The 18,822-nt window shown below is 40.3% G+C and overlaps 1 protein-coding gene across 2 annotated transcripts in view; it reads left to right on the top strand.

The window, feature by feature from the left end:
* The window catches only part of dbf4 (DBF4-CDC7 kinase regulatory subunit), a 59,771-nt gene that overhangs the window by 17,314 nt on the left and 23,635 nt on the right, over positions 1–18,822 (top strand). For both annotated transcript variants that reach the window (XM_080217097.1, XM_080217107.1), the window contains exons 2-8: positions 1,346–1,440; positions 4,602–4,780; positions 6,002–6,196; positions 7,518–7,562; positions 10,857–10,926; positions 17,270–17,340; positions 18,131–18,176. In XM_080217097.1, the coding sequence (XP_080073223.1) occupies positions 1,395–1,440; positions 4,602–4,780; positions 6,002–6,196; positions 7,518–7,562; positions 10,857–10,926; positions 17,270–17,340; positions 18,131–18,176 (652 nt within the window). In that variant the 5' untranslated portion in view covers positions 1,346–1,394. The remainder of the gene's footprint in view (positions 1–1,345; positions 1,441–4,601; positions 4,781–6,001; positions 6,197–7,517; positions 7,563–10,856; positions 10,927–17,269; positions 17,341–18,130; positions 18,177–18,822) is intronic.

Below are 18,822 nucleotides of genomic sequence, written 5' to 3' on the forward strand. Positions count from 1 at the left end.
GCTGCAGTGAGTTAAGACAGAGATCATTGTACCTTCAAGAGAAAAGTAGTTAAGTATTTAAAGCAATTTAAGGGATAGAGCTCTTGAGAGAATAAGTAAGAAAAATTGATTAGCAAGGGGCTAATGCGTACTTGGTGTAAAATGGTTATCTCCTGTGCAATCAACTCATACAGTTCCATGTTTTAAGTTCAGAGTCACAGAGTGGAATTTCCTCTTTTTTTGACTGTCAAATTAGACAGGAAAAGGAGTGTAGCCTGTCAGCCTCACTGCTGGCTTTTCCCTCCATATTATTTGGCACATTGTCAAAAGGAATCTTGGGGCAATGCCCAACAGCATTATAATCATAGCCAGCATAATCAAGGACCCCAACTCTCTTCCGTCATGAAAAAGATACAAAAGTCTGAGGTCACATACCAACTAACTCAAGAACAGCTTCTTCCCTGTTGCCATAGATTTTTGAATGGATCTACCTTATATTAAATTGATATTTCTTTACACCCTAGCTATGACTGTAATACTACATTCTGCACCCTTTCCTTTCCTTCTCCCCTATGTACTCCACAAACAGTATGCTTTGTAAAGTGTGTAAGCAACAACACTTCTCACAATATACTAACACGTATGCCAATAATAAATCAAATCAAATCATGCTCCACCAGCAACCTTGTCTGCTGACAGATTGGGGCATCCTTTTTAAAGGGCACCCCAATCCGAAAACAAAAATAAAAAAGAACATAAATAACCCACAACACACCCGCCACCCCCCATCCTGAACCTCCCCAACAGAGGGCCCCTTAGCATTTGGCAGCGTTTGTGCCTGGGTACTGCCCAGACAAATCATCTTCCCCATTGAGGGCTGTACTTATCTGTCACCTGGCCCCAGTGGTCCAGATCTGTTGTAAGCCCCGCTGAACTGATACCATATTAGCAAGTGAGGGGAAATCCTAAGCCCACCAATGATACTTGCGTGTATGGTAATGGGGTCCTTGACCTTTTGTGGCTTGAACCCCATTATTGTCATTGGTGGGAGAATGGGGGCAATCGAATGGAGAAATCCTGTTGGCGTGAAAACTATTTTTGGACTCTTCCACAATTTTTCACTCCCCTAGGCCAAAAATTGGGGTGGAAAATCCCCCCTTTTGTGTCAGCTTGTTCTAAAACAGGTTTGTGTTTGGATTGACAAGCAGGTGAATCACTATCCAGTAGAATGCTCTTTCTGACTTCTCACACTGAAGGAATATCAAATATGACATATTCATTGCATGTTTGTGAAGTGATTTGCAACCAATTGTAAGAAGGATCTATCTACATGTATTCTAATATTTATCTGGTTAACCTTTTTCAGATACTTCATAAACCAAAATGGTATAGAAAGAATGTGATTTTACTTGAAAATGAAACCTCGCACTAATACTGTAGATAGCAAATTACTGCCAAACCGTAAGTATAGTTTTAATGTTAATTCAAAAAATTCTGTCTGCAAAGTTATGAAATAATTGTGTAAAAGGAGTGTGATCATGTTTTTCAGGAAGCCAAGTAGGCAGCCAAAAAACTGTAACTGTGAAATATACATTGATGTTACAATTAATAGAATATTCCAGTTACTGTTCATTCCATTGCCATTTATTTTTCAATCTTTCTGTTTCGTTATTACTTACAGGGTTATAAGTAAATGATCAGGAAAAAATACTGAAGCAATACTTCGATCTTGTGCTATGCACTTCATCTTCATTACTCCTATATGTCTCAATGTTCCCTCCAGCTGCAATCTAATTTTTGAAGTGCAAAATCTGTAGGGTAGTTTTTAGATGTTTTTGTTAAGGTTACTGAGACATAACATTAAAATTTTACCTGTCCACCTTGTGTTATTACTCATTTGCCTTGCTTTGCATAATGGACCCCTTGTTCCTTATGCACCAGAAATGATTCACACTGACCAACCTTTACTTGTATGTAAACAAAACTTAACAAGTGCACAAGCCCACGGACTTCCCAAAAATGAGACTGAATAACAAATTCAGTGTTTGGTGAATCTGCTTCAATGCTGTCACATTAGCAATTTAACTGTTTTTCATCTCCGATTGTTTAGATGATTTATAAATACACTTTGGTTTTTGAAACCACAGGATTTTCTGTGGAGAAATTATCAAAAAAGATCTCAAACTGTAATACCTTCTGCTTTGCAGGAATCCCGTAATAAAGCGATTTCTCCTTCTGTCTGTCCTTTTATAATTTTAATTTTTTTTGCTTGTTCTAAACTATCCTATGTCTCTTGATCCTCTTTCTAACCTGCCATATTACATATGAACAAGGGTAGACCATTGAGTACAAGTATGCTCCATTATTCAGTTTGATTGTGGCTGATATATATCTCAGATCCATTTATCCATTTCCTTTGATATCCTTACCTAACAAACATGTCGTCATCATACTCACATGTTTTGTGGCAGAAAATTGAAGAGGTGTGCTACTTTGTATGATAAAGAGCTTTCTAATTTCAATCCTGGCTAATTTATTTCTAATTTTAACACACTCCTCCAACACTATTGTTGTCCAACTGGATGGAACTGTTGTCATGTGGTACCATTCTTATTTATCTAATCGTAGCCAGAGAGAAATGGCTTCCCTACCTGCTTGCACACAGTTACCGCTGGTATTGAACTGGTACAATGACATTAATCTCTCCCTTGATGTTAACAAAATGAAAGAGATAGTCATCGACTTCAAGAAGCATAGTGGTGGACATATCTCTGTCTACATCAATGGGGACAAAGTATAAATGGTTGAGAGCTTTATGTTTTTAGGTGTCCAGATTGCCAACAATCTGATCTGGTCCCTCCATGCCAACACTAGAGTTAAGAAAGCCCACCAATCCTCTACGTTCGCAGAAGACTAAGGAAATTTGGCATGCCCACTATGACTCTCACCAACTTTTACAGATGCACCATTGAAAATATTCTTTCTGGTTGTATCACAGCTTGATATGGCTCGTGCTCTGTCCAAAACTGCAAGAAACTACAAAGGGTCGTGAATGAAGCCCAATCCATCACTCCAACCAGCCTCCCACCCATTGACACTGTCTACATTTCCCACTGAAGAAACTCATTAAAACAATATTTGACCAAGCTTTTAATCATCTGACCGAAATATTCCTGGTTTAATACTCCTGTGTAGTACTTTGGGATATTCCATTATCTTAAAAGTGCTAAATAAGTTGAAGCAATTGTGGTTGACTGAAGCTGAACTTCCCCTTTTTATTACAGGTCTCTTGAGATAAAGATCAACATTCCATAGCTTTTTTTTTGATAACTGTCTCTCTGCTAACTTCTAATGGCCTGTGTATGTGAACTCCCAAATCTCTTTGCCCTTTTATGGTTTCAGGAAATAATTGTATGCATCAAAATGACTAGAAAATAAAACATTGATTCAAATGTGTCCCTGTTAATTATTTTAAATAATTGACAGGTTAGATACTTGGTTAATACATGTTTGCACTGTCAAATATGCACTGCCCAATTATCTGCCTTACAAAATGCTGATTACGAATATTTAGGATAATTTTGAGCACAATGCCAGTGTAAAATGAGTGTGGATGGAGTGTAGCCTTTCGACACTATATAATTCTAATTCTTTAGCTTGTTATTTACCTTTAGGATAAGATAACTTAATGCAAACTTAGGATTCTCCTGCGTAGCACAGTTAATTACTATGGTGTAATACTGATTTTGTAATTGATTTTGTATGTTTCCGGGATGGAAGAGGGCAGCAAGAGTTGTTTATCTGTAAACTTGAGTAAACGATAATAATTACTTTCAGTTATCATAAGGATGAAATTTTACTCCTTCCCACGTTGTTTTTAAGTAATAATTTTCCATACACCATTTTCTGAGTTAAGAGTGCGAGCGAGTGAAGGGTTCCTGACCCAACAGGGGGATTCTCTGGCCTTGCCTCTTGTTTCTTGTGGATGAAGGCAACATGCTGTGGTGATGGGATCTTCTGGTTCTGCCATCGTCAAAGGGATGTCCCATTGACTGCACCTCATGCTTGGTGAGGAAACCTGAGGTGGGAATGCGCTGTCAACAGGACTGGAGGATCCCGCCAGCATGAACAGCTGGAGAATTACGGCCCAAGTTGTCATTGAAAATAATTGAATTTGAAAGGTACTGGAATGGCCTTTTTAAGCTTGAACTGAGTGGGTTGCTAGGCCATTTTTGAGGGCCATGAAGAGTCATCACATTGCTGTGTGTTCGGAGTTAAATATAGACCCAACCAGGTAAAGGTGGCAGATTTCTTTCTCTAAAGGACATTAGTGAAACAGATGGATTTTTACAGTAATTTATGGTAGTTTTATGGTCACCATTAGCTTTTAATTGCATATTTTTTACCAATTTAGTTTAAATTCCACTAGCTTCCATGGTGGGATTTGAACTCGTATCCCCAGAGCATTAGCCTGGATCTCTGCTTACTAGTCCAGTGACACCTCATGTAGGGAATCATGACATAAATCCATATTTTGTCATTGTGTTGATTCCATTTAATGTAATGATGTTTTTAAACTGAATTTTCTACTAAAGTGTTTTAATCAGTATTCCTTATTATAGGATTAACAATACATGGAAAATCTGGAAGAAGTAAAGGAACAGTAAAGGCATTACAGAGAGGAGTTAACAAAGCAGCAGATATCAAAGTAAAGCCTTTCAGTGGAAAAGTCTTTTACCTTGACCTACCTTCCAATAAACATACTGAAAACTTAGAGAAGGATCTACAAGATCTAGGCGGGGTATGTTCACAATTACAAGAATAACCAGTTTTATCTTTTAACAAATTGAAGAATGCTATCACCCCATTTGTATTGCAAATTAGTCACCATCTTTTAAAGTGTTATTTTAGATATTTGCATACAAGTAAAGTGGCAGTTAAATCTACCTTTATTTTAAATTGTAGAGCTCAACCTTTTAACGCTTAGTTTCACATACTTGACAAGTACTTAGATGGGGACCCCTCAGATTTCAGTGCTGACCAAAATTTAATTGCCAGTTCAATAATTTGCGAGTTTCCAATTGGTCAGTCCACAATGACACTTTTCATAACATTTGGGAGTAGAAGTTGCTATAAAGGGTCCCATGCAGTGTAGCACTGTACGTTTGATCTGTGTGAACATTCACGCCTCTGCTAAATTTGTCTTTCATCCAACATTTTTGTGTTTGCTACTCTTCACAAGTCCCTGGTCTGACAATGCCTCAATTTTAAATTGTCGTACTTATTTTCAATTCCCTCCATAGCTTTACCTCTCTCTAACACTGCAGCCTTTTCTAAACCTGTAAATCTTAGTGATCTCTGTGTTCTTCCAAATCTGGTCCCTTGCAACTTCGATTTCATTTAGTCCATCATTGGAAGCTGTGCTTTCTGCTGCCTTAGCCCTAAGCCTTTCCATCTCTCTACCTTCTGTTAAGAAAACCTATTAAATTGTTAAAACCTTAAAACCTATCTCTCAAGTTGAGTGTCTTGGCCATCTGTCTTGTTATCTTCTTCTTTGACTTGAGTGCTTTTATACACTGTGGGACGTTTTACAGCATTAAAAATGCTATGCAAATACAAGTTGCCTTTATCAAAATTTAAATAGGAACGTGGTGCCGATCATACTAAGATTTAAAGTAAAGTTTACTTATTAGTCACAAGGCTTACATTAACACTGCAATGAACTTACTGTGAAATTCCCCTAGTCGCTACAGTCCGGCACCTGTCTGGTCAATGCACCCTAACCAATGAGTCTTTCAGAATGTGGGAGGAAACCCACGCAGACAAGGGGAGAACGTGCAGACTCCACACAGAGTGACCCAAACTGGGAATTCAACCTGGGTGCCTGGCATTGTGAAGCAGCAGTGCTAACCACTGTGCCGCCATGCTGCCCATTTATGCAGTGCTGGAAAGTGTGTTGTCTGCATAATTTTTAAAAACCCCTTTCTAATCAATTTTTCTCTTGTGTTTTATTTTAATACAGACAATTGAAAAGTTTCTCAGCAAAGATATTAACTACATCATTTCAAATAGAAGTGAGGCCAAATTTGCCCAAACTACAGGGAAAAACTCACCTGTACCAAGCCCAGATTCTGTTCAGAATGCTGGAAACACATCTTCCCATCTGAGTAGTCGAAGAGAAAGTCATGAAGGAAGCCCACATAGAGCTTTGGAGATGGTATGCTTCAGTGTATATTATGCAAATACTGCAGAGGTTTACTGAACTTGAAACACTTCCAGTTTTCGTTATCCTGCAAATAACCTTGGTAACTTTATGACATTGCTTTTTTGAGTACTAAATGTAATACTGCTATAGAATTCTAATTTAGTTAATTTATTTAGCTGATGTCATAATACCAGAATGGCAAACTAAATATCAAAACTTGGAGAAGTTAAAGTGGAAGCTTGCTGTAGTTCATTAAAAGAGGGAAAGAAAGTCTGGAAGTTAGCCTGCATTTTGCAGTGACTAGTGAAATAATAACAGCCATTCATTAGATGTGCCCACAGCCTTTCTAAGGGCATTTATTCATTTTAGTTTGACGGACAAAAAACTTTTTATCTCCTTAAAAAATAATCAGATTGAAGAATTCTTAATTAAGAATGCAAGGTTTAAAACAGGAAGAGTAAATTAGTTAATTTAACTCCAACTTTTAAAAGATTATTTTTTACAAGAAAATGTTCCAAGGTGGAAACCCTGTAGTTTACTCTTTCTATTGGCCTGCTCATTAGCACTAATTATGGAGATAGAACATTTTTCAGAGCAATGCCATGGAAGACAACTGGTGTGTGATTTTGATGTGTTAAAACTTCGATGGCAGGAAAGTAAATGCTCCACAACAAGGAATGCAAATTCTGTTGCCTTTGCTATCTGCCGCGCTGGGATTCGAATCTGGGTCCTCAGAACATTGGCTGAGTTTCTGGATTAATAGGTCATCGCCTCCCCAAATCCAGCACTGGGAGACACTAGCACAGCAAACACAGGCATGAACCCTGTGAATTGACCAACACGAGAATCTCCCGGCAGCAGGATGGGAGAATCGCAGTCAAGATTTCCAATTCTGAATTTTTGCAATTGTCTCCCCATGCAGAGCTTTCAACCATCTTGCTTCTAGTATTTGAAACATACTGCAAATGTCTCAGCACCTTTTGTGTGTATTTGCAGACAATCTCAAAACTCAAATTTTTGACAGCACTTGGTCACCTTTTGATGACTTGATGTCCATTCTTTTTATTTCCATTGTTTTAAAAAACTTTCCTTCTCCCACCCAATGTAAATTGTTTTGGGATAGTTTCTGGATTAACAGAATTACATGTTTTGGTGCAGAAATGTTCTTGAATTTGCCAGTGTATTGAAGCCAAATAAATTTGCATTTAAATCACCAATCAAATTGATTTTAAAAAAAAACTGTTTAAAACTGACAGGGCTTCTTTCGGTCATCAAAAATGCAAAATCCTGTGCCTCAAAAAATGTTGATTTAATGTTCCTTTTTAATTAACAGGTAAGCAGAGGAAAAAGCTTTGTCAAAAAGGTTATCAAGGAACAGGTAAGTGTGTAATCAAAAAAAGATGGGCAAAAGAAACCGAACATTCTTAGTTCCATTTTAATTCTAGAAGCTCAATGTTAGGTAGTGAATTTGAATGATTGCTCTTTTTGTTTTAATTTGGATAATTGATCACACTCGGTTAATTTCAACTAACAGTTTACAGTTGCTATTTTAAATGTGTTCTCGTTATTCATATGATGCTGACAATACCAGTGGATTAAGTGCAATCTGATGTAATGAAGCCAGTCTTTTTGTCAAACGAGGTGCTAAAACAAACAAGCAAATGACCATAAATCATTTTGAATAATGTATAGCATCACTGACCAAAAATCTGAAGTTGGAAGAAGTTAAGTTTGATATAAAATTGAAATAATAATGGACACAATTTAAACTTAAATAATCATAAGTAATTTAGCACAACATCCTAGAAAAATATTAAAGATAAAGCAGTTTAGAAGAGCTGGTACAGACCCCCAAGAGCTGTAAAGGAAAGAATGGCTTTGATTATAGCATAAGAGCTATGAAAATGAGTACGGCTTCCGCCTCTTACAGCGAGTACATTTGTCTGAACCCAATTTGTCTACTATACACAATGTTAAGTAGAATGTCGTAGCTATAGAGGGTAGTTTCAAATGTTCATCGACAGTAGCAGGATTCATACAGTAAGACTTTCCTATAGCCTTGATGCATAAGTTTCATAATAAATTAGAAAACGGTAACTTAGTTTGATTAGCTGGAGGCAATTTTCAGCCCAAGTGTTCGCCGCCAGGGAGAACGGCGATGTGAGCTGAAAATCAGGAGAGAATGAGAACATCATTTAAACGGATTTTAATAGATTGAACAATAATTGCCAGGCCACATCCCCTGCCATATTTCCTCCCCTCACCATATTTTCAAACTCACTAATATGACACCATGTTGGTGAGGTTTACACAGGTAATCCCAGACATGAACCTGTCGTAGGGATTCCTCCGGGGCCACAAAGTGAGTTTATTTTCTGGGGGAGAGGGACATGCCCTGGCATTGGCCCCTGTTAGAAGTTGGCATTGTGTTACCAGAATTTTTTTGATCAAGTCTTTGAGCTGCTAAGTAGTGAGCAAGCATAGCTGTTTCTATCCAAAATACACAGTGTACTTAAGATGCTATAACCACCAACTTTCACATTGATGTTAATATACATTATAAATGTCAGCACTTTTTTGGCTGACCAAAGTGGCTCCCTTAAATGTGAGCATTTAAGTGGTGGTGACTGTAGTTGCTGTGAACTTGTAATTTAAGTTGTAAGTTCCTAATGTCACTTCACATCTATTGATGGGGAAGGTTGGAAGGAGAAACATGTAAGTACCTTTTTTAAAGTTCATTTAAGGGATGTGGGTATCACTGGCTAGACCAGCAATTACTGGACATCCCTAGTTTCCCTCCTGTGCTGCAGACCCTGAAGTGTAGGTACACTCAGAGCTGTTAGGGATTCCAAGATTTTGACCCAGTGACTTGGAGGGGAACCTCCAGGAGGTCATGTTCCCAGGACTCTGCTGCTCTTGTCCTTCTAGATGGTAGTGGTCGAGGGTTTTGAAGGTTTGGTTGGAGAGAGCCGCAGAACCCAAGACTCTGCTGGGCTTGTTCGTCCCAGGAAAGATGGCGAGAGCTGCAGAGTTCAGGGCTGGAACTTTCTGGCCATTCCTGCTGCCAGGATCGTTTTGTTCCACTTTCTGCAGATTTCCCAGCGATGACGGGTGCATTCAATGGGAAATCCTTTTGACAAAGGTGGTACCGAAAGATCCCATCACCGGACAATGGTAGTCTGCCTCTGCCGCAGCAAAACATACAGGGAGTTGCCCAGAAAATCCCACCCAGAACTCCATAGAGCTAGATAGTTTGTAGGTGAGGCAAGTCCCAGACGGCCATCAGCTTCTCTCTCCGTTGAGGGGGAGAGCTGACTGGTGGTGATTTAACCTAAGAGTCACCACATCTTAGGTGAGGAGCAAGGTTGAGAAGGTTCCTTCATGAATTGAATCCACGCTGGTGGGTCATTCTGCTTCAAGAACCAGCCATCCAGCCAACTCAGCTAAACTGACCCCTTGTTTATTGCAAGGGTAATTGAATACAAAAGTAAGGAGATTATATTTCAGATATACAGAGCATTAGTGAGATCAGATAAGGTTGTCTTATTTACAGAAAGATATAAATGTGTTGGAAGCAATTCAGAGAAGGTTTACCAGACTAATACCCGTAATAAGCAGGATATCTTACGAGGAAAGGCTAGACAAGCTAGGATTGTATTCAGTGGAGCTTAGAGAATAAGAGGTGACTTGATTGAAACATATAAGATGCTGAGGGTTCCTGACAGGGTGGATATGGATGTTTGCCCTTGTAGGAGAATCTAGAACCAGGGGATCACTGTTTAAAAATAACAGGCCATCCATTTAAGACCAAGATGAGGAGAATGGGGCAGTGAATCTTTGGCACTTTTCCTCAAAAGGTGTTAGGAGCAGAATCCTTGAATATTTTTAAGACAGAGATCAATAGATTCTTTATGAGAAAGGGTTGTAAGGTTATTGGGGGGGGGAGGGGGAGTGGTTAGAAGAATGTGGAGTAATCATGATCTTACTGAATAGTGGAGCAGGTCATGGAATCAAGTGGCCTACTCCTGTTAATTTCTATGTTCATATTGACTTGAAGTCAAATAGTTCTACCATTTGAAGTGTCTGAGCAGCAGTTACATTTCACTACAGATCATAAAAAAATGTTATAAGTAAGATTTTTTTGTGCCAAAAAAAATTTGGACCATTTTGTCTTCAGCCAGGCTGATGCATGTTAAGAGATCACTCCAATCATCTTTCTTTCTCCCCTTTTCCTCCTCTCTGTCCTTTCCACTCACTGCCCAGACCCTTTTACTCATTACTTCCCTTGCGATGTGTTTTACTGCGAGAACAACTAAGCAAATAATAAGGATCATGACAAAAACTGTTTATAATTTATTTAAATATTTCTTTCTTTAGAGAAAATGCCTTCCCCGTTCTCCCTCATTTAATGTTTTGTATTTGAAATTATTATTGAGGTTTTTTACATTAGTTTCATGCCCTTTTTTGTCTTGATCCCAGGTGATTCTAGCACGCACTTAAAGAAAAGTTATGGCAATAATCCTTGACAAATGTTTTGACGATATTTGGGTCTATTTAATGGATGTTTTTTAAAAAAATGATTATAGTATTCACTTCTATGGTACTATTCCATTAAATATTTCTGATTGAGATTTGATGTACTTTTTTCCTTTCCTCCTGCCCCGCAATACAGGAATTTGTCCCTGGAAACAACATCCTGTCAAACGCCCTGGCTTGGGGAGTACGAATACTTTACATAGATGGTATCCTTTCTTTTTTTTTGCATTGTTTTGAATTTAAGTTTTAACCCACATTTCAACAATATGGAATTGTTGCTAAAGTTATGGGAACTGGCTGTTTAAAGCATCCTTTACTCTCTTTACTCGATCATCAATATTGTGAAAAGCTCAATTTGATTGTTTATTATAAACTGAAAAATCCACTAGCAAAGTATTTCCTACAATGTGCTGCATATATGAATCTGAGGTTTTAACAAAATGTGTGGTAGGTACTTTAACGGACTAACTCTTGACATATTTGTGTTTCTGAATATCTATCCCCCTATTGCTAATGGAAAGACTCTTGATAGTGTGGATGAGCAGAGAGATCTCAGTGTACATGTGTATAGATCCCTGAAAGTTGGCACCCAGGTTGATGGGGTTGTTAAGAAGGTGTACGGTGTGTTAGCTTTTATTGGTAGAAGGATTGAATTTCGGAGCTGTGAGATCATGTTGCAGCTGTACAAAACTCTGGTGCGTCCGCACTTGGAGTATTGCGTACAGTTCTGGTCGCATTATAGGAAAGATGTAGAAGCATTGGAAAGGGTGCAGAGGAGATTTGCCAGGATGTTGCCTGATATGGTGGGAGGTCTTATGAGGAAAGACTTGAGGTTGTTTTCGTTAGAGAGAAGAAGGTTAATTGAGACCTATTGAGACATACAAGATGATCAGAGGATTAGATAGGGTGGACAGTGAGAGCCTTTTTCCTCAGATGGTAATGGCTAACACGAGGGGACATAGCTTTAAATTGAGGGGTGTTCATCATAGGACGGATGTCAGAGGTAGGTTCTTTACTCAGAGGGTAGTAAGGGCGTGGAGTGCCCTGCCTGCAACAGTAGTGGACTTGCCAACTTTAAGGGCATTCAAATGGTCATTGGATAGGTATATGGATAATATTGGAATAGTTTAGGTTAGAAGGTCATTAGATTGGTTCCACTGGTCGGCACCACATCGTGGGCCTGTACTGCGCCCTAATGTTCTATGTTCTATTCATGCCAAAAATGAGGAAATATTATTTGTTTGAAGTTTAGTTATTAGTGTCACAAGTAGGCTAACATAAACACTGCAATGAAGTTACTGTGACAATTCCCTAGTCGTTACACTGAGGGAGAATTTAGCATGGCCAATGCACCTTACCAACACGACTTTTGGACTGTGGGAAGAAACCAAAGCATCTGGAAGAAACCCATGCAGAGATGGGGAGAACATGCAGACTTTGCACAGACAGTGACCCAGTCTGGAAATCAAACTTGGCCCCCAGCACTGAGACAACATTACTAACCACTGCCACCATGCCACCCCATTTTGTTCATCAGATTGGCTTCTACTGACAACAGTCATACAATTTAAATTATGATGTGTTTTGTCCAAAGTATTTAATTTCCAGAAGATCGTTGATCACCACAGCTAAAATTCCCATGATAAACAATTTCAATTCTGCTCCAATGATAAAAAATAATGTTGGTGTAATGTTAAAATCTATTATTTTTAACTTTGACCAATTGCATCCATTGATCCAAAAGTACTTGAAACACAATATTTTATAAACTGTTCACTGACTTGGAGCTATACTCATTCTTCTAAACTTCAACCTTCAGGATACCCTTTGTAGAATTATAAAGTTTGCTAAAGACATTATTTGATCTGATTTGTAAATTTTGCTAAAGACACTATTTGATTTGATTTATTATTGTCACATGTATTGACATACAGTGAAAAGTATTGTTTCTTGCGCACTATACAGACAAAATATACCGTTCATAGAGAAGGAAACAAGAGAGTGTAGAATGTAGTGTTACAGTCATAGCTAGGGTGTAGAGAAAAATCAACTGAATGTGAGGTAGTCCATTCAAAAGTCTGACAGCAGCAGGGAAGAAACTGTTCTTGAGTCGGTTGGTACGTGACCTCAGACTTTTGTATCTTTTTCCCAACAGAAGAAAGTGGAAAAGAGAATGTCTGGGGTGCATAGGGTCCTTAATTATGCTGTCTGCTTTGCCAAGGCAGCGGGAAGTGGAGGCAGAATCAGTGGATGGGAGACTAGTTTGCATGATGGATTGGCTACATTCACAACCTTTTGTAGTTCCTTGTGGTCTTGGGCAGAGCAGGAGCCATATCAAGCTGTGATTTAGCCAGAAAGAATGCCTTCTATGGTGCATCTGTAAAAGTTGGTGAGAGTTGTAGCTGACATGCCAAATTTCCTGAGTCTTCTGAGAAAGTGGAGGCATTGGTGGGCTTTCTTAACAATAGTGTTGGTATGGGGGAACCAGGTTGTTGGTGATCTGGACACCTAAAAACATGAACTTCTCGACCCTTTCTACTTCCCATTGACTTAGACAGGGGCATGTTCTCCTTTACACTTCCTGAAGTTGATGACAATCTCCTTCATTCGTTGACATTGAGGGAGAAATTATTGTTGCTGCACCAGTTCACCAGATTCTCTATCTCATTCCTGTACTGTCTCGTCATTGTTTGAAGTCCGACCCACTACAGTGGGGTCGTCAGCAAACTTGAAATTCGCATTGGAAGGCAATTTGGTCACACTGTCATAGGTGTGTAAGGAGTATAGTACGGGGCAATGTGATCACATGAGAACCACAGGGGAGAGTGATAGCATTTGGAAGAATCTGAATCAAAAAGTTGTTGAACAATAGGTAGAAACACTAGACGTGTTATTATTATATGCCATCCCACCATGGGCAATTCTTTACTGAGTCTGAAGGTAAAAATATAATTTGAAAAATTATTTGATTTTCTCTAGTAATTAGTAAAGCAAATTAAAATAGCTTTGCTTAATCAGATTATGTTAAGTAAACATTCTCAAGCACAAATTTTACTTATAAAATTGTTTCATTATTCTGTAACAAACGTGAAGCCATACTGCTTGATTTGAGATTTCTAATGTTAGTTGTGTACAGGTTATCAAGCTGTCTCTTTTCTAATATTTAAAGAAGTCATGGGGGCAATTTCCCTAAGTGTTGAATTCATGTGAAAACTGGAGAAGTCATCGAGGCTGAGGGAATGGGGGAGATCCTGAATGAATACTTTACGTCGGTATTCACGAAGGAGAGGGGCTTGGTGTCTTGTAATGTCTTGGAGGGAGCTGTAGACCAGTTGAAGGAAATATCCATTACAAGCGAGGAAGTGTTAGGGTTTTTAGGCAGCATAAAAACTGATAAAGCTCCGGGGCCTGATGACATTTAGAGAGGTGAGAGATGAAATTGCTGGGCCTCTGACGCAAATCTTTGTCTCTTCTTTGGACACAGGTGAGGTCCCAGAGGACTGGAGGATAGCTGATGTAGTACCGCTGTTTAAAAAGGGCAGTAGGGATAACCCTGGTAATTATAGGCTGGTGAGTTTGACGTCAGTGGTAGGAAAATTGTTGGAAAAAATTCTTAGGGATAGGATGTACAAGCGTTTGGAGCGTTGCGATCTGATTAGGGATACACAGCATGGCTTTGTTCAGGGGAGGTCTTGCCTTACGAATCTGGTAGAATTTTTTGAGGAGGCGACAAAAACGGTTGATGATGGACGAGCCGTTGATGTCATCTATATGAATTTCAGTAAGGCGTTTGACAAAGTCCCTCATGGTAGGCTGGTAGAAAAGGTTAAGGCTCGTGGCATACAGGGACAGGTATCTAGATGGATTGAAAACTGGCTAGGCAACAGGAGACAGCGAGTAGTAGTGGAAGGGTCCTTTTCTAGCTGGAGGTCTGTCACCAGTGGTGTGCTGCAGGGCTCAGTACTGGGACCTCTTCTATTCGTAATATATATAAATGACTTGGAAGAGGGTGTACGTGGTGTGATCAGCACATTTGCAGATGACACAAAGATGGCAGGATTGGCGGATAGCGAGGAGGAATGTCAGGTGACACAGCAGGATATAGATAGGCTGGTATATTGGGCAGATAAATGGCAGATGGAATTTAATCCTGATAAATGCGAGGTGATGCATTTTGGAAGGAATAATGTAGGGAGGAGTTACATGATAAAGGGTAGACCTATTAACAGTATAGAAATGCAGAGGGACCTGGGAGTGCAAGTGCACAGGTCTCTGAAGGTGGCAACTCAGGTGGAGAAGGTTGTGAAGAAAGCTTACGGTATGCTAGACTTTATAGGAAGGGGTATAGAGTATAAGAGCTGTTGTCTAATGCTACAGTTGTACAGAACGTTGGTTAGATCGCATTTGGAGTACTGCGTCCAGTTCTGGTCACCTTACTACCGGAAGGATGTGGAGACCCTGGAGAGAGTGCAGAGGAGACTTACCAGGATGCTGCCTGGTATGGAAGGACTGGGTTATGAGGAAAGATTGGGTAAACTGGGGCTCTTTTCCTTAGAAAGACAGAGATGAAGGGGGGATCTGATAGGGGTGTATAAAATAATGAAGGGTATAGATAGAGTCAACAGTGGCAGGCTTTTTCCTAGATTAGAGACAAATATCACGAGGGGCCATGAGCTTAGGGTGAGGGGGGAGAAGTATAATTTGGATACAAGAGGGAGGTTTTTCACACAGAGGGTCGTGGGGGTATGGAATGCACTACCAAGTAAGGTGGTGGAGGCAGGCACGCTGGACTTGTTTAAGGTTTACTTAGATAGACACATGAGTGAAACAGGGATGGAGGGTTATAGGAGACGGTTTTAAATAAGGGTCAGAGCCTCGGAACGTTCCTGGAAATCTAATGCTACATGTGTTGATGTTTTGTCTCTTTTACTCCGCAGGTGCGTCGGTCCACCTTGTTGACTAACGAGGGGCATGCACACGGTGGGTCGTGCGTGGGCTGCTCTTGGATGTTTCGAGAGTGGCCTAGTACTTCACGTCGTTTGTGTATGCTTAAAACTGGACCAGCAGTTGGGCACCACAACAGCTCAGTGACTATCACTGCTAGCTGTGCAGATACGTGGATTTGGGCCTGTGTCTGTGGGAGTTTGTGCATTCTCCCTGTGGTTGCGTGGGTTTCCTCCAGGTGCTCTGGTTTCCTCCCACACCCCAAAGGTGTGCTCTTAGGCTGATTGATGTAACAAATTGTCCCTAAATTATTCTCCCCTGAATCTGGTTTCCAATGGGGGTACCATAAGCATAGACACGGGTCAAGGGAGGTGTAGGAAAAATACACTGTTAAGATGGCGGTGCGGGCTCGTTGGGCTGAAGGGCCCGTTTCCCGTGCTGTGTTGTTCTTTGTTCATGCTGTTTTTTCAGTGGGAGTTCCAAACTGCGTCTCCCACACTGTGCACTGCAGAGTGCACTGCTGTAAATGGCGTGAAAAATCAGTGGATGGGGCCCATTCCCACTTGGTAGGTTGGCAGCATAGCGCTGAGCGGGCTATTGCGCATGTGTCAATCTGTCAGCGCCGAAATCAGCACGTGCGCTGTGGCCCCAGTCTGGCGGCTTCCTGATCACTGGATAGCTTGATTGCTGGCCTCCCAAGCATATCCAGGCCGAGCTCTGCCCCCAGCACACCTCGATCACTGCCTTTCCCCTGCAACTCCAATCTCCCATTTAAACCCCACCACCAATAGCCAGCTGCAACCACTGGCCTCACTCCCTGTGCACACAATCCGTATGCAGAGTGGCAACGGGACCCGCCCCCATGATCGCCCCAGAGGCTGTACCCCCAATCAGACCCTGCCTCTTGGCACTGCCCCGTACCTGATGGGTAGTACCATGGTGCTCCCTAGAAATTGGCACTTCGCCCCTTGGCAGGGCCATAGGGTGTAGGCTGGCACCGCTAGGGTGCTAGTGCCCAGGGAGAGCACTACCTGCCCCTCTGGGAGCCTTGATTGCACACGCAACACACACGCAACACACACACACACACACACACACACACACCCGCCCAAGTGGAGAGCTACTGTAAACCCGGCTGGAGTGAAATACTCCTGGCACGGGGTGAGGGATGTGGGAAAAGAGACTAGCGGGCCCAAAAACTTCAATCCTGGGTCTGCTAATCATATTTAATTTATTATTTAAATAATTTATGCGGCTCCCCCCCATGAGTTGGGAGCTTATGCATTTAAGCATGCATGTAAGATATTATCCTTTGCCTGCTTTAAGAGTGAATGCTTTCATCTTTCTGCACCTTAAAACTAGACACATGAAGTATGTTACACATGGAAAACTGCAATAATTTTGTTACAACATATCTGTATTCTAACCACAGTTCATCGTATTTAAAAAACGTCATGTGGTAGAAGTTGTTATATGCAATGAGATCTTGCTCACCACCAGTCTTTTGGTAATTTCGTGCCAGCCTTGCCTTTGACTTTTTTGTATTTTCATCTTTCTAATTCAATTAAATCTGAAACTTTTACATGACCTTAATATTATTTTTAGATGTGAGAGCTTATATTGCAAGAAGGAAGGAGACATTTGTAACCACAAAATCTGTTGTTGTTGTCAAGGGGGTAAGTAAAACAATACCTTGCATCCTTGGTTTGCTTACCATGGTTAGAAAAATTTCTGCTGTTTTCAGTAGATGATGATGTCAGAAGTGAGTTATCAAATAATGCTGTGAGTTAAGTTTGGACTACCCAAATTGCAATTGCAATTACAGGCATCAAGGAAAATAGAATAGCTGAGATTGGTATCTTTGTTTTAAATCTTTTAAATTTTGATTCTTGCTGAAGTTTTACTAAAAGTAAGCCTCTGCTGTTCCTTTTCCATATTTCACAAATTTATATAATGCCCTCCCATCTGCTCTGTTTTTTAAAAAAGTGTTTGGATTGAGGTGCACTTATTAACATACAGCATGCAATGCAGAGTAATGTTCTAAAGCGGGCTGCAGTGTGAGTGTTTCACCTCTGATTTAAAAGTGAAATCATTACAATCACAGGAGGTCTGGAGAACCATAGAGCCTGACTGACGAATGGAAAATTGCGCTTTGAGGTGCGAACAGTTGCTTGAACAGCTCAAAATAGTTTGCACGCATAATGCAGTTTTATTGGCATCTTTGTAACTGACACCTTTGACAGTTCCCAACTGTCCTTTATAGGTGGTTGTCCCAGATAACCAGGGATGGTGTGGGAGGGACTGTATGGTGGTTGCTTATCTTTTTGGTTTAACTGCCACTGGGTATAGCAGGCAAGCCATGTTGATGCAGACATGTCCAATAAATTGGGCTTTGAACAATACTTGAATTTCTGCGTTATTTAGCTTTGGAAAATGATATTCATCACTTTGTTTGGTTTTTTTTAGGAGAAATGCAATCGAACTGTCCAATCTAATAGTCACAGAACAAAGGGTAGGCATTTTATATTAAATATTTCTTGCATAGACTATATACAGAATTAATTATAGAGAAGGGACTTGTTAAAAGGGCACTTTGAGACAAAATTGTAGGGGTTTTATAAAATGCAAGCAGCAATACAGGGAAATTTGGGCAATTAGAGAAGAATTCTTAGGTAGGATGGATCAGCACTGTGGCAGGATTTAAAAAATGGATAAAGTACTTAAGACATCTGGAAACCAGTAATGGTTTTACTGAGAAAGAACTCCTGCTAACTATGGATTGCAAAGCTATGACACTGGTATCTACCCAGCAATGTGGGAAATTGTGCGCAGGAAACAGGACCAATCCAACCCAACCAAGTACTGCCCATCAGTCTACTCTCAGTCATCAGCAAAGTGATGGAAGGAGTCATCAGCCGTGCTATAAAGCTTGCTGTATATCCTGCTCAGTCTGGGTTCTGCCAGGGTCACTCAGCTTCTGACCTCAGTAAAGCCTTGTTCAAACATGGACAAAAGAACTGAATGTCAGAGAGTGACTGTCCCTGATATCAAAGCAGCATTTGACAGAGTATGGCATCAAGGAGCCATAGCAAAACTGAAGTCAGTGGGAATCGGGGAAAAGCTCTCTACTGGTTGGAGTCACACCTTGCACAAAGGAA

The sequence above is a fragment of the Carcharhinus amblyrhynchos genome, chromosome 2 (assembly GCF_965287045.1).
Source record: "Carcharhinus amblyrhynchos chromosome 2, sCarAmb.v2.hapA, whole genome shotgun sequence".
NCBI classification, from domain to species: Eukaryota; Metazoa; Chordata; class Chondrichthyes; order Carcharhiniformes; family Carcharhinidae; genus Carcharhinus; species Carcharhinus amblyrhynchos.